This window comes from Sinohyriopsis cumingii, chromosome 8 (genome assembly GCF_028554795.1).
Source record: "Sinohyriopsis cumingii isolate HCF-2022 chromosome 8, ASM2855479v2, whole genome shotgun sequence".
Classification (NCBI taxonomy): domain Eukaryota; kingdom Metazoa; phylum Mollusca; class Bivalvia; order Unionida; family Unionidae; genus Sinohyriopsis; species Sinohyriopsis cumingii.
The window spans coordinates 27,193,105-27,209,097 of NC_142968.1; the positions used below are offsets into that span (position 1 = coordinate 27,193,105).

General features: G+C 37.5%; 1 protein-coding gene across 1 annotated transcript in view; it reads right to left on the minus strand.

Annotated features, from left to right (window-relative positions):
• The window catches only part of LOC149793185 (uncharacterized), a 94,091-nt gene that overhangs the window by 49,575 nt on the left and 28,523 nt on the right, over positions 1-15,993 (minus strand). Inside the window, exon 5 of the mRNA XM_089968959.1 lies at positions 4,870-4,994. Coding sequence (XP_089825085.1) covers positions 4,870-4,994 — 125 coding nt within the window. The remainder of the gene's footprint in view (positions 1-4,869; positions 4,995-15,993) is intronic.

Below are 15,993 nucleotides of genomic sequence, written 5' to 3' on the forward strand. Positions count from 1 at the left end.
TCAGTAAAGTGTCAAAAAAGATCAACCAATCAGATGCAAGATATCATATTTACTTTGGATTTAGTTTTATTTGTGATCATGCAAGGTGTTCACTAGTCCGAGTTTCCTCTGCCCCTTGTCTTCCCATTTTTTATATTTAGACAAGTATGTTGGGGTGTAGGGTCAGAGTCCATTCCCTATTGAAACGTTGCAATTTGCCGACACCATTTGGTGTTGGCATGGGGTAGCCGGTTACTAGCCGACTCAGCAAACTTGAATGACTTTTCATCGAGATATACCTGCATGAAATCGATCGGAATATGATTTATTTTCTCAAAAATCGTGTACATAGCATTGGTCATGTCTTTAATCCGCCGACAGATGAGATGCAAGTACATCGTTGCTGAAATTTGATCTGGATCTGGCCATTTGCATTCCAAGTCACATGATTATACAAATCTCGCAACCTACATGTCAGTGACATCAGACGTCATATAGTCACGTGATATCAACAATAAACAAGTTTCCAAAGTTGTACATAGAATCTGGACATATTATACAAGAGTCATTTAATGTTTGTAAAAAAGTACAATGCACACTTAATTCTCAACATATTTAAACTGAGAACAACGAACAGAAACCTGACGGTATCGCAGCAGGGTGGAGAAAACCATTTTCAAGCAGTACCAAGCATATGTCAATGATGTTTTTGTTGGTATCACATGATTATCAAATTGACACGTGCTCTCTGCATAGTGAATCTGGTTTTCTTCAAATTGCTGCCACATTTACTGATTTTTCAGTCACTGTTTTCACAGTAAATATTTTGAGGAGTTAACACTTTTTCATTTTTCTTTAAAAATTACATGACTTTCATATGTATGTTCGATTTGTTTTCCTACAGCAACACTAGAAATGGTTTATTGTTGAAATAAAGTGACTGTATGACCTATGATGTCATTACATGTAGGTTGCAAGAGTTGTGTAGTCATGTGACTAGGAATAAAAATGGCCAGATCCAGGTCAGATTTCAGCAACGATGTACTTTTGTGTCGTCTGTTAGCAGACTAAAGAATAACGAATGCTATTATCACAATGTCTGAGAAAATAAATCGTGTACCTATCGATTTCATGCAGGTAAATCTCAACAAAATGTCCTTCAAGTTTGCTGGGCTGTCTAGTAAGCGGCCATGCTGACACCAAATGGTGTCAGGAAATTTGACTTTTTGATAGGGAATGGACTCTGAGCCTAGACCCCAACATAAATGTCCAAACATCAAAAATGGGGTCAAAAGGGTTAGAGGAAACTCGAACTAGGTGTTCATAGCTTTAGTTTGTTTACAAAACGTAATCAAAATCAGATAAGACATATAGTCTCTAGAGTGGTAACCAGCCAATCAGATGCAAGATGAGCTCATTAATATGGCTGGAACTAGCTGGCTATTGAATTCATAGAAGATCTTGATCATTAAAGAACAAATGATATAGCTTTCAGAGTGATAACAAGTTCAGACAATCTGAAGTGCAAGTCTCTCTCTCTCTCTCTAAAAATAAAATAAAAAATAACTCAGATAATCTGAACATAAAATGGGCTTCTAAAGTTTATTTTGTACCAATCTCATCCTCATCCTCATCATCATCATCATCATCATCATCATCATCATCATCAGTCTCATGGCCTAGTGTGGTCGTTGAGGCACTGTGCTGCTGAACATCTGACCAGTTCCTTCCACTTGTCTCGATCATGTGCCAATGCCTGTGTCTCCGCAAAACTTTTCCTGGTCCATTATGTGATGTTGTCAGTCCACTTTTTTCTCTGTCTACCTCTCCTTCTGCCACCCTGGACGCTGCCCTGCAGGACTGTTGTGGATAGACTGTTGGCTCTAGTGACATAACTATACCATTTCAGCTTTCTTTATTTGACGGTGGTGAGGAGGTCCTCATATTGGCCTACTTCGCGCCTGATGGTGTTACACACTTCTTCATTTGTGATGTGATCCATGTAAGAGATGCCAAGGATGGTTCTGTAGCATCTCATTTCAAGTGACTGGATTCTTCATCGTAATTCTGCTGTAAGGTTCCATGCCTCACATGAGTACAAAAAGACTGAGATGACTAGAGCTCGTAATAGTCTCATTTTAGTTTTCAGACAGATATTCTTGTCTCCCCAGATGGGTCTTAGCTTTGACATAGCTGCCATTGTTTGTACTGCTGTTGACAAAATTTCTGCTCTTGATCCCTCTTCAGTGATTATGGAGCCAAGATATTTGAACTAGCTCACAGTTTCCAGTTCGTGTCCTCTGACTTTGATCTTGGCTGAGATTTGTTTGCCACTATTTGTCATCAGTTTTGTCTTCTCAGCACTTATCTCCATGTCAAATCTGGAAGCTGTTTCATCCAGGTTCTTCACTAAGGTGGCTAGCTCGTCTTCACTGCCTGCCAGCCCATCAATGTCGTTTGCAAAGCGGAGGTTGGTGATGTTACGTCCTCCAATGCTGACTGTCCCACAGTGGTTTTCCAGGGCTTCGCTCATTTTGCGCTCTAAGTAGATATTGAAAAGCGTGGGTGACAGGAGACAGCCTTGACGCACTCCCACTGTTGTCTGGAACCAGTCCCCCACAGCACCTTCGGCAATTACTGACTGGTAGCCTTGGCGTACAGCTGCTTGATGGCATTGGTTAACTTTTGACCCATGTTATACTTCTTCATTGTGGCCCACAATGCCTCATGCCACACTCTGTCAAAGGCCTTTTTGAAATCTACGAACACATGATAGATGTCTTGTTGGTGTTGCGAGTACTTTTCGCACAGAACCCTGAGATTGAATATTTGTTCTGTTGTGCTTCTTCCACTCCTGAACCCAGCCTGTTCTTCAGCGATTATTTCTTCTGATTGTGGTTTCAGTCTGTTCAAGATGATCTTCAGCATTACCTTACTAGCATGGCTGATCAAACTGATAGTTCTGTAATTTTGGCACAGCTGGAGATTGCCTTTTTTGGGAAGTGTTATAATCAGTGACTGGGTCCATTGGCCATTCACCTGTCTGCCAGATCTTGTTGTAGATTTTTGTTAGTAGCTCTTTCACTGATTCTCCCCCATTCTTGATAAGTTCAGCTGGGATGTTGTCTACTCCAGCTGCCTTCCCATTCTTCAGTGCTCTTGTTGCTGACTTCACCTCCTCTTTGAGAATGGGGAAGTCATCATCATTTGAGGAATTTGGAACTTCAAGCACCTCTGGGTCTCCTGTCGACTGATGTTTGTAGAATTCTTTGCAATACTCAGTCCACCTTTCTGCAATGTCACTCGCTTCTGTGAGGCATTTTCCATTTTTGTCTTGAATAGTACTGATTCTTGATTGTTTCTGTCTGGTGAGGTCTTTCACAATTTGGAATGCCTTTTTGCTGTAATTCTTTATCAGACTGTTCTCCATTTCTGTGCACCTTTGTCCAATCCAATTTTCTTTTGCTTTGCTCAAGTTTTTTTCTAATATTCTTGCTTATTTCTCGGTACGTCATTGCCCCTGTTGTGAGTCTGGTGTTTTTTTTTAGTTCTCTTCGGGCATCACACAACTTCAGAATTTCTTCTGTAAACCAGGGTTTGTTCTTCGGGCGATGGAGGCCAATGATATCCTTGGCAGCTGCTGTCATGACTGTGTTGAAGGTGTCTGTCATCTCATTGACATCACCATCCATCACAAGGAGTGGAGCAACTTTTTCTCCAATTGTGGCTTGGAATGACTTGCAGATCTTACGGTCCTTCAGTTGTTCAAGGTTGAATTTGAGCCTGATGTTCTTAGGCTCGTTAATTTTCTTCAGCCTCACTCGGACGTTCATAATCAGGAGGTCGTGATCACTCCCAACATCAGCACTTGGGCATGTCCTTGTTTTTGCTTTATTGATGCCAGATCGGTAACGGTTTTGAACCAGTATGTAGTTGATCTGGTTGTGATGGGTTCCATTTGGTGAGTGCCATGTCCAGCATCGTGAAGCTTTATGTTGTCCCAGGGTGTTGGCTAGTACCAAGTTGTTGTAACTTGCAAACTCGAGCAGCCGTCTCCCTGTTTCATTGGTAAGCTCATTGCAAGAAGGTCCACAATGTATTTCCCAGTCTTTTAGAGCATCTTTGCCAACTTTGGCATTCCAGTCTCCTTGGACGATGAGGATGTCTTTCTTACTGACCTTGTTTAGAATACCCTGTAGTTTGTTGTAAAACTCCTCTATTTCTTCATCATCATGATCGGTAGTTGGAGCATAGACTTGGGTAATTGTGATGTTAAAGGGAGATGCTTTCAGACGAATGGAGATGATTCTGCTAGATATGGGGCAGCATTCAAGCACAGATCTCTTGATGGCTTTGTTTACAAGGAAGCCTACTCCATTTATGGACTTGTCACACTCTCCACTATATTATAATATATGCCCATCTTCGGTTTGGTGTTCTCCTAGGGATTTCCATCTAACTTCACAGAGTCCCAGAATGTGCCATGTGTAGTGTTCCAGCTCATGTGTCAACTCTTGGAATCTTCCAATTTGCGCCAGAGTTCTAATGTTCCAGGTGGCGATGGCAGTGTTGTCTCTCGCTCTGATTGTATGCATAGTACCAGTAGCACACTTGTCACCTCCGTCCTGGTGGACAATGGCAGGCGCGGTCCTTGTTGACCCGGGCGACGACCGATACGGTATTGTAAGCTCAGATTTGTCTAGCATTATCAGTGTGTCTTGGGCAAAAGTCATCTGGCGGAGCCCATCCCTCTCCAGACCAAGGAGTTGCCAGAAGGGGATGTAGTACATCGTCCAGCTGCCTTAGGGTCTCCTTAGGGTACCAATCTACTTACCTACAAAACAATTTCCTCATTCGAACTTGCAAATTCAAATCCAATTGTATTCTTACCTCACGATATCGGAGGGTGTATTTTTGTAGCAGATACTCATCATCTGGTTTATTCCACTTGAGCTGGTATGATGCTGAATTAGGACCGTCACAGGGAGATGTGACCTGGACTGGCTGAAGGACACCTGTAATAAACAATATCAAATTTTTCCTAAAGTATTACATTCAGTATTACCATTAATTTGTATCACACATGCTTTGGTACCGTAACATAACCAATAGCAATGCCCCATACAGAATGCAAATACTGCCAGTGATGTGCTAATACAAATACAACAATTTTCAATAACTTTGGTAATTTCACAAGGTACAAATTTAAAAATACAACAAATGTGACTTTTCAATTTAAATAGAATCCCTAGCCAAAGCCATACGAACAAGGTCCCTCAAAATTATCATTTTTTTTTTAAAAAACACAAAAAGAACTTGATACCCATAAAAAATGAATTCTCTGTAAATATCTCAAACTTCCTTCACTAAAAATGGAATTTACAAAATCACCCCCAAGTCAAAATGACTTTCATGAAGTTAATGAATGCAGAGAATAATTCAATAACAATAGGCATGAGTCGCTCTGATATCACACCTGGGTAGGAGATATGTCAGCTTGTGAATGCAAATTACTTTATATACTTGCGTACAAGCCGAAGAATTTAGGAACAAATAAAGGCCTGGAAAAGGGGAGGGGGTGGCGTATCCGCGGGCCAATGTCTAAACTTGACTGTGTTTAGATCTTTTTGTTGACTACTGTAATGGCTGTAAATCTTGGGACACGAACCAATATTTTTTTCCATGTCCTAAGACATAAGCATGTAAAAAAGAGTACCTTTCTATGACCCAACAATTATTAAACTGTTCTACTATGATTGATTTTGTTATTATTTTGCATGTGCAGATTTTCTAATTTCTCCAACACTAAGATAAATATAGGTAAATACAGACTTCATAATTCACTGGCAAGTTGAGGTTACCACGGAGACCATGCTGAACTATAATGTACAGTACTTACACAGCACAAAGCATGCATAGCATTACTTAAATCCTTACTTATTCCAAAACATATTAGAAGCTGATTTTGCTTTATTCATTGTTTCGACCAAATTGCATTTTTCCAGATAACATTGCAGCTAGTCCTTAATAGCTGTTTCATTTACGTTGAATCACGCACTCACGAGTTGCTCATTTTCAATAATATAAGCGATCCTAGAAACTGAGGTAATATTTTTAAAAAGGTACTTACGTTTAAGTGTACAAGGCACATAACCATCTTAATTTACATGTTCCCGAAGAGTGGTCATAATAAAGCTAAAAATCTCATATAGTTCAACTAAGATCAACATAAATCAATTTTAGTTTTGTGTTTTAGTTGAACAAACATCATAACTTTCCACACAATCGAAAGCTTGATGTTTCGGCGTCTCCTATTTTGATAGTCGGCGAATTTCTTTCATTTTGCGACAGAAGTACAGGCCATTTAATCATTCAAACCCTGAAACTGGCTTGTGATAAGAGGGAATTTTGACCGGTATCTATACAAGTACAAGGTACCAAAATAGCCAGCCTCATGGTATACAAGTACATTGATGTATAATTATCATATATGCCATATCTTTTTAATAATCATGCACGCCAACCTCGAAATAAGTATGCATGTCAGTTTTTTTAAATATAACTCTGCCTAAATAAATGTATTTAGAACTTACATTGTGCATGTTGAGATGTCTTGGAGTTGTAGGTCGACTTATACGCGGTTCATGCACTATTTAGTGTTTATACCAGTTCAGTTTGGGGGTCGGCTTATACGCGAACGGGCTTATACGTGAGTATATACGGTAACTCTAGTAGTGATCACTGTAATGGCAAGAGAAAAGCTAGGCGCCCATGAGTGCCACAACGTCAATTAAGGTTGGTGTGATTTAACTTATTCCCTAGGCCATATATACAGATCACGTTTTTTCGAGGTAGAGAAAGGCCATGTTATTTTATTCAGCTAGTACTATCACCAGGCTCTCCCTCAATTTCTGGCAACTTGGCCATAATTTAAAACTTTGATGGTATTGGTTGCACGATTATGTAATGAATGAAAGGGACACCATCCCTACTGCAGACAGTGAACATCAGGGCGAGAGGGTAATGCGGCTGTTTAATGACTTGCTGTACAATTGTACTGGGAATATTTGTCAGTAAATAGCATTTTCTAATGAAGTTATTACCCCTTTTGTATAAATTACCTTTATTTTCAAGATGCCCAACCTCTAAAGATCATTAACAACATTACTCACAACAAACTCTGGCAACATATTTCATGTGATATGTTTGTTTAATCGTACATACACAATCATATAGCTTAGGACTAGAATCGCTACATACTAAATCCAGCCCTCACAATCTAAACATTTTAACAATAAAATTGAGAAGCTGTATGGTCACACAAGTGGGATTCGGACAAGAAAGATCCCCTACCAGGAATTAGTACTAAATCTCATCAATACTTCAGTTACTACTAGAGCCAAATGCGTGCTATGCAAGTGTTTTGTCTTCTAAATGATGAATGAACACATGACTAGAACACTAGAACAGAGATTTCTTGATCGCTGCATGGCCAAGAGAGACAGCCTGTATGGAAGTTATCATTCTCTCTCTATATATATATCTATTATTATATGTGTGTGTGTGTGTGTGTGTGTGTGTGTGTGTGTGTGTGTGTGTGTATTCTCAATCTTACAATTATATCATAGCGAAACAAAATCTAAATTCGTGACCGAGCTGCAAGAGAACTCCTGCCATATGTAAAGTACGGTTTTCATTTTATTGTGAGTTAACCTCCTAGTATTAAATACCTATGGTACATCCACTTTGTGTCATGTCACTTGGGATGTCATTAATGAAGGTTAATATATTCGAGACCACGGAATGGAAAATGGTCTGGCATCCCTTTAGAATGATGAGGTTCAGTAATGTAATGACTTGTGTGACACTGAGAAAAAAAAATTCTTACTGCATGTTAGAATGGCGGCATACACATGGCATTATCTCTAACCATATCCACAGAAAGGAAATGAATATCCCTCTGTCATGCCTGCCTTAGAGAGTATTTCCTATATCTTGTCTCCTCCAAGATAAAAAGGAAAATTGTACAGCTCTGATTGTATGTGTTCATTGACAAGAAGTCTACCCTTGAATAAAGATTGACCACTCTGGTGGCCTAGTGAATAGAGTGTCCACCTCGAATGTGGGAGATCGTGGGTTTGAAGCCCGACCAAGTCATACCAAAGGTTTATAAAAATGTTACTAACAGCTGCCTCGCTAGGTGCTCAACAGTAAGTGGTTAGTGTTAGGACTGGTCAGCCTGGTGTCAGGATATGTGACAGGGTGGGACATGGTGCTACGTGTCTGCGGCATGATGCCCCAGTGCTAGACATCACTATAAACTGCCCTACTGCAGACATTGTAGCAATATGAATGCAAAATTGTTAAAGCTACATTAAACATCCCAAACACACACACCAAGAAAGATTACATGATGACTGCCCATACAGCTGACACCAAGAGAACCACATCTTTTCCACCACAAGAATATATGAGTATGATGAGCGTATTCAGTTGCTCTAGAAATACCTACTCTACGGCATATGTAATCATAGATTCTCAAAGAAAGTGTTTAGGTAATAGGTTCCGATTGCTGAGAAAATTTAGCCATATTTATAAGTTTGCAGCTCATGCAATATATTCTAATTCACGAGTCCAATGCTGGGTAGAAATCACTTGATCTGTAATGCTGAATCTGGTTTTGGTACCAGAGGGATCTATGATATTTGATCATATTCCCTTGTTCCTTCATGCCTTATAAAATGTCCTTGTTAGAATCTGTGTGTACAGACTGTATATGATCCATATCAGCTTAAAATGTCTTGATGGAACAGAGTCAATGTTTCCTTCTTTCAATGCCAAAGTCACAAAACCTATCACTGACTCTATTGAACATGATCTGAACATGAAGAACTGAAACATCACTGGAGGTGGTATCTGAAATAAGTTGACAGGTTCGTTGGTAATAGCACTGGACGGAGTTGAAGCCATAAGATCTGAAATAGGACCATTTCATAGCTACGGTCTGCCCCGTTTCCACAACAGTAACTGCCCCGGGTCCACAACGGTAACTGAACACAATGGCACTAAACTGGCAATAGAATGACATAGGACCATCATGGCCCAATACTGGATCTCTTTCATGTATATACATTTGTTAACATGCCAATATCGGATACATGATATTAGATGATCATAAATAGACGCCTCATGCAGGCTACATGTGATTCAGTGTTAACCATAAATAATCTATATCTGATATAGAAGAGTCTGATTTTGACTGAGTAGGGTCACTACTACTTTCTTCTTTTGCGTCAAGTGCAAGGTGGGGTTAGGGAATATTTGATGCCCATAACTAGTCCTTCAGTGCACCAGATGTGACTGTGTCTCAGCCAGTGTTAACTACTGTCAATCTGCCTTAAATGCCATAGGAGGTATGGACAGGTTATTGAACCAAACCAAAATTAGTCCTAACTTTACCACTGGAAACATCTGCTGCATTTGAGGGTCATGATGCCAGGATGGGTTAGGAGGATATTCGATTACTATACCATAACGACTGTAAGTCATGGGACACCAAAAAAAAATTTTATGACCCTAAATTTATATGCATTTAAACCTTATAGCATTTTCATAGTCCCAACACTTAAAAACATCAAATTAAATCAAGACAAAATTGGCAAGAACGACATATTGCATAAATTACTGACCAGCTCTTCTTCATTTGCCGCGTCAATAAACTGGTATAAACTGCCATTGTTGTTTGTTTTTTGTTATTATTTTGCATGTGCATATTTTCCAATTTTTCCAACATGAAATAAAATAAAGGTAAATCAAAATTTAAACAATTCATGGGTGCTTTGAGTTTACTGGGCAATCTGCACTATATATAGCATACAAAAACAGTACTTACGCAGTGCAAATCATATGTAGCATTACTCATATCCTTTTTTATTCCCAAAAATACTAGATTTTGGTTTTGCTTTATTCATTGTTTACCAAATCTTATTCTTCCAAATCACATTTAAATAAGACGTCCATTGCTATTTTATTTATTTTGACACATGCGCTCAGGAGTTAACATTTTTCAGAAATATAAGTGATCCAACAAAGTGCATACATGCCAACCCCTGGCGAGGAAAAAGTAATCTATGTGAACAAAACGTAAGCTGAGCAGAAAAAGAGTAATCCACATATAATATGATAAAAAGTCAATGAGCATATATAGAAAATGATTTATTTATCCCTCTGGACTTTTAACATCAATTACTGTTTCAAGTTTTCGTATATAACACTTTGAGCTTTAAAAAGCAACATACTCTCATATTGCATTTCAAAACACTTTGTACAAGCTGAGGCTATGAATGCTTTGCACACCAGTAGAGCACTAAGTGCTGGGTTACAGAGCCTGGATCTGAATTCAGTTTTATTTTTGCTAACAATACTGAACAATCTCTCACTGTCAGCATTAGAATGGTAAAGAACCAATATTCGTTTCATAACCTGACAAACAGGAGGAAATTTATATCTGCATGTTATTGTGTTCTTTTAGCTGGGAAATAAGATGGAAAAATCCACTCTGTCCGCACGAAGTCAGACCTGCCAACCCTGACGAGTCCGTCTCAGTAAAGCAGTTGATTTTTTTCCGTAAGTTTGACCAGTTTTCAGTAAGGTGTAACACAATATCATAAACTGCTATTGTAAAGCTGAAAAAACGTAATTAAAAGTTCGGTATTCGGAATGTGAAGAGACGATAAATATTATGTTCAACTGAAAAGTTTGTAAAGTATGCATAGACTTTATTTACCACTAGTACGGTACACAAATTTTAGTTCCAAACCCCATGAAGCTCAGTGGCTTATTGCTGTCTCTCAACTTTACATAATTTCTGGAAATTCTTTTCCCATTTCACATCATAATGGCAATCATATTTCCCACCATGAATCATACTCACATTGGTACATAATGTCCAATAAACATAATTGTGTCCCTTCCAGCTTTTATTCATAAGAATCTGAATATTCCTTTTTATTCTTCCTATGTGGATTAATAACACTTTTCAAGAGGCTTATTTTCCCTTTCATCTTAAACATGCATCTCTTGCTGGACACCATCTTAAAAAAAATGATATATGATCAACAGTTTGATCATGCAGACGCTTCACATGAACAAATAGGTGCAGTTGAAAGTGTCTGATGTGCTGCTGTAAAATTAGCCTGGTTCTTGCATTAAGATTTTTCTATCAGCATTAGAAACTTGTATGCACATAAAATGATAGCCTGAACTTCCTGTGAAGTTGCTAAAGCTACCCATGCAATTACCTGAAAATGTGTGAAGATGTAAATTGTTAGAAAATTTTTAAGGCTGATCTTTGTCAGCATAGGAACGGAGAAAAGTTGGAAATATGGAGCATACTTTCTTACAAGTGAAAAACTATTCCAACTGTAATGGTATATCTCCCTAAAGTTGATTATGGGTTTTGCAAGGTCTCTTATGCTGAGAGCATGTTTCTTCACATAAGTGGAACTAGTAACTGAGAGATTGACAGGATTTGCCACCAATCCCTTCACAACCACCAACTATGTGGGCAGATAATTATTTTAGCTTCTTTTAGCTAAAAATGTTATCTGGGAGGGCTGGATTTGCAAGGTAGTAGTAATTCTTCTAAGGTATTATGGCTGGGTAACATATTTAAAGAAGAAAGACCTTTATCTTGGATGCTTTCTATCAGTTCTCTTATTCTGTTAAGCTTTTTATTTAAATTTTGTAGTTGTTTTCAGTGATTTCTGAGCTGGCATTTAAAGTTTTTTTTCTGATTTTAGTGATGCAGGCCATATATGATGGCTAACTGGCATCATCTGAACAAATCTTAAAGAGCCTTATGCATTCTTTTATACTGGGTTACATTTACTGAACAGCTTTTGGGAAGAAGTCGTATATAGCAATTGTGAATAAAAGATGGAAAACAGACCATGCAGTAATGATGTGAAGAAAAGTACAATAAGCTTGAGTAGCCTTAAGGCCATGTGAGTAAAAATTTAGTCAGTCACACACAGGAAGCAAATAAAATCAACCAGGTACAGCTACATCTTGTAGCCTTAGTTTCACATCTGTCTCCACAAATAATTATGCAGCCATAAAAATAAAAAAATAAACATTTTCATGCATTTTTCTTTTAAGTAAAGCATGCTACAATTTTCCTGAAAATGACCGAAAATTTTCCCAATTAGTTTAAAATACTATCTTTCAGATGCTGAACAAGTGCAGTAAAGAGCAAGGTGTCTCAATTCTTAACACTGCCAATTCAATCAGTCAAATTTGTTCCCAAAAATTAAAATGTTTTCTCACTCTTCATACAGACTAGTAAGAGGATAGTAAAAAAACATATGTAAAATTGACATAGCCACATCTACTGAAATTACATAAGCATTTACGAAGGAAACATGACAATATAGCACTGATGTTAGCTCTCCAACACCATTATAATTCTTTTGGTAAAGATAATTTTTTTGAAAAAGTGCAGCTACATTATAAATTTCAGTGAAATGTCCTTATTTCACCAAAATAATGGTATATCACCAAATTAACTGATTAATTGATTCATGAAATTTCTGAAATATCAGTGAGACTTTGTGATTGAGATTTCACTGAGATTTCATTGAAAAAATATCAACGAGCAACAGTGGCATAAAAAAACTAACCATTCTTTCATTTTAATACAATTTACTGTTTGCTTCTTGTACATTTAGAATGATTTTCAGCAAACTTTTATTTTGTGTTCTCAAAGTTCTAATTTTACTGTTCATTGTTGGAACAATAACTTCTTTCCATATTTTTTCATTTGTTTCCTTTTTTGTAATAACCTCAATTGGGTTTAATTGCCCCACAAATATTTCAGTGATAATTTCCTTAAATCGTCTCAAAAATTTCAGTGAAATCTCACTAATTATAATGTTTGATCAAAACCTTTAGTGAAATTTCCACTAAAATCATACATGCCAACTGTCCTAGAGGTACAAGCATAATTAGTGCTATTATAAGTGGCAAAAAAGAGTAACTTCGGTGTAAACGTGTAATCTCTATATTACATGCCTGAATTACAGCACATTTATTAAGATACATTTTATTACTAACCTGGTTATGCAGCTGGTCAAAGTTCTTGTCACAATGGGGAAAAATCCACATGAATTTGAACCAGAATACAATCACAAAATATACTGAAAACTTATTTATGTTCAGCACTCGTTAACTACTCTACATGTGTACATTTTCCCTGAACGGAAATCTGCATTGAGATCAGGTGCACAGATTGCTTATCACATTACTCTCATAAACTTCCGGTGAACATTTTCCATCATATAACATCCACAGCTCACACCGAAAAGTATTTCACTTAACATCTGATGCTATGTTCTTAAAAGTAGAGATTGGTTCACAACTTCCCTTGTTTATGAATAAAATGATTCTATGATGCAAAATTCACATGTGAAGAAATCCATCTGTTTTCTTGGAAATGGGTTATATAAAAGTTGCTATAAATAGCAAGCAAGGAATATACTTTTACGCTATTCTCATGCAGCAGTCACCTTTATAAGAATAGTTTCAAATTTATATCAGTGGAATTAAGAGATGATAATAAAGATGACAAAAAGATTTTACATTGCCCTATTTTTATTTTATCTTTTAATGTTCCATAAATGCATAATCCACATACGGTTTAGTGTAATGCGTAATTTGGTGAAGAAAAAAAGCATAATGATTATGCCAAAAGCATAATGGTTGGCATAAATTTAAAATACTAGTGAAATCTGACTGAAATTTCAGTCACATGTTCACTAGCAATAGCTCTTGCCCAATACCTCCCCCTGACACCACCAAGAGTAGCTAGTTTCTAAGATGATTGATAATACCAATGCATATGCTCACATGCTGGGGTGGTTGGTAATATACTTTAAAAAGCATCCTTCCTATACCATGGATATCCTTCAATTTAAGAAAGATTGGATTCCCTATGTGAACGATTACCTGCTTTCCTACTTAAAGCAATACAGTACATGGTCACATGAATGGTAATTGCTCTATCAGATTAAGAAGATGATTACTAAGGTCTTAACATCAAAATTCACTGGTGAATCCAGCAAAGCTAAGAGGCTGTGTTGGTTTAATTTGACTGGTTCTCATTTTGACTGCTTCGATTGGATCCACCAGATTCAGGCTTTGTCTCTTTGAAGCTAAAACCTAGAGATTAAACCTTGCGATAGCTTATGCTGTATGTCTGCCAACAGCTGCTTTGATGTCATGGGAGGCTTGCAGAAATTGCTCTTATTGTACGAGTTGAAATTTCTCATGAGGTGACTCTGATCTTTTGAGGCATCAGAGTATGTTGAGCATATAACCTACTTAAGCCATGAAGATCTGGCTTTGGAGGTGATGATCTGCTTCCTCATCTTCATGGAGAAAGAGCCCTTTGCTCAGGCCATGATGTGAATCTGAATGCTTAATAGTTCCTGAGGACAGAGACAAAATCTTGCATGGCTGCTGCTCTCAACTTGTGTAGAGATGAGAGGAAGCGTATGATGATTCTGTGACTGCCCCCAATGATGACTGATTCTTAGCTACTACACATGGTTGAGTCATGAGGATCATCAAACCAACTGATCTGACCTGAAGATAGTTCAAGCTGACTCAAAAATCAAGTCATTCAACATGCATGCTAATGCTAAAACTATCAAAATATAGGTTATTATGGTAATAGCTTTGCCAAGGTCCTGATTAATGGTTCAGATTTTTCTGAATTGAGCCATAAGATCCAGGACAGATTCCAGTTTGAAACAGGGTAAGGGATTGCAGCCTATTCAAATTAAAATTGGCTAGCGGGATATGTGCACTCAATGGGACTATACAACTGACTCAACACTAGTCCCTGGAAATGCACCCATGACAGTTCTGGCTTGAGTGTAAACATCTGCAACAGTGGTTGTTTGGAGAGATTCAGTTTTGTCGTAATGCTCATGGGTGGGTCTATTGCTAGATCAAGCAGATCACTGACCCAGGATATGTCCCATCAGAGATTCAAGATCTTAAAGAAAAATGGTATATACCAATTTGCATCAAACTCAGATGAGAAACAGTCTCTAGAGATAACAAAGCTCAGCCAAACAGATTAAAGATCACTTAACAATCTGTGCGGGTCTCACTTGGTGCAGAACCTAAGATCATAAGAAAAACTTGTTTACCATGTATAAACAAACTCCTATCAAAATTCAATCTACAGAGTAGTAACAAGCTCAGCCAATCAAATACAGGAATACCTCATAAATATGTACAGCTCTGGCTCATATTTAAACCCAGTGATAAAAGTCTATCTGACTTGTTTGATCAAAATCTGATAAGAGTTCCTTGAGCTTTGACAAGCTACAAATTAAATCAAATGCAAGATTACCCATTCATATATGTGGATCTTGTTCATGATCTACTTGTTAATGATCTGTATAACACAAACTGTGATCAAAATCCAATTAAAACACAATTGGCCTATGTGGGCCATATATTGCTCATTTGGATTACCTAAAATGATCAAATGTCTTATCTGGCTGTTCAATTGACCATTTCACTAACAAAGTTTAGCATGAAAGAACATAATGCCATGTAAACAATCTCCAAATATTTATATCGTGAATGAATCTTGCCCATAATGATACATCTGAGATATTAATGGCATAAGCCCAATTACCAAGCTTTATCAAAATCCTATTAAAATTTTGATCTGCATTCTCACCATTCTATATCATGGACATGAGGAACACTTTAGACTTTTCTAAACTGGCCTGACAGATTCATGGCCATATGAATGTAATCCCACCACCTCTATCAGTTAAAATAAAGCAGATAGTAACACTTGGTGGTTTACAGGTTTTTTTTTTCGTGACGACAAATTTTGAAAAATGTTTCAAAATTAAATTACAAATTTAAAAATAAATATCTCAGAGTAATCATACCAGTATAAGTTGTTAACTCCATGATGTATAACATTCA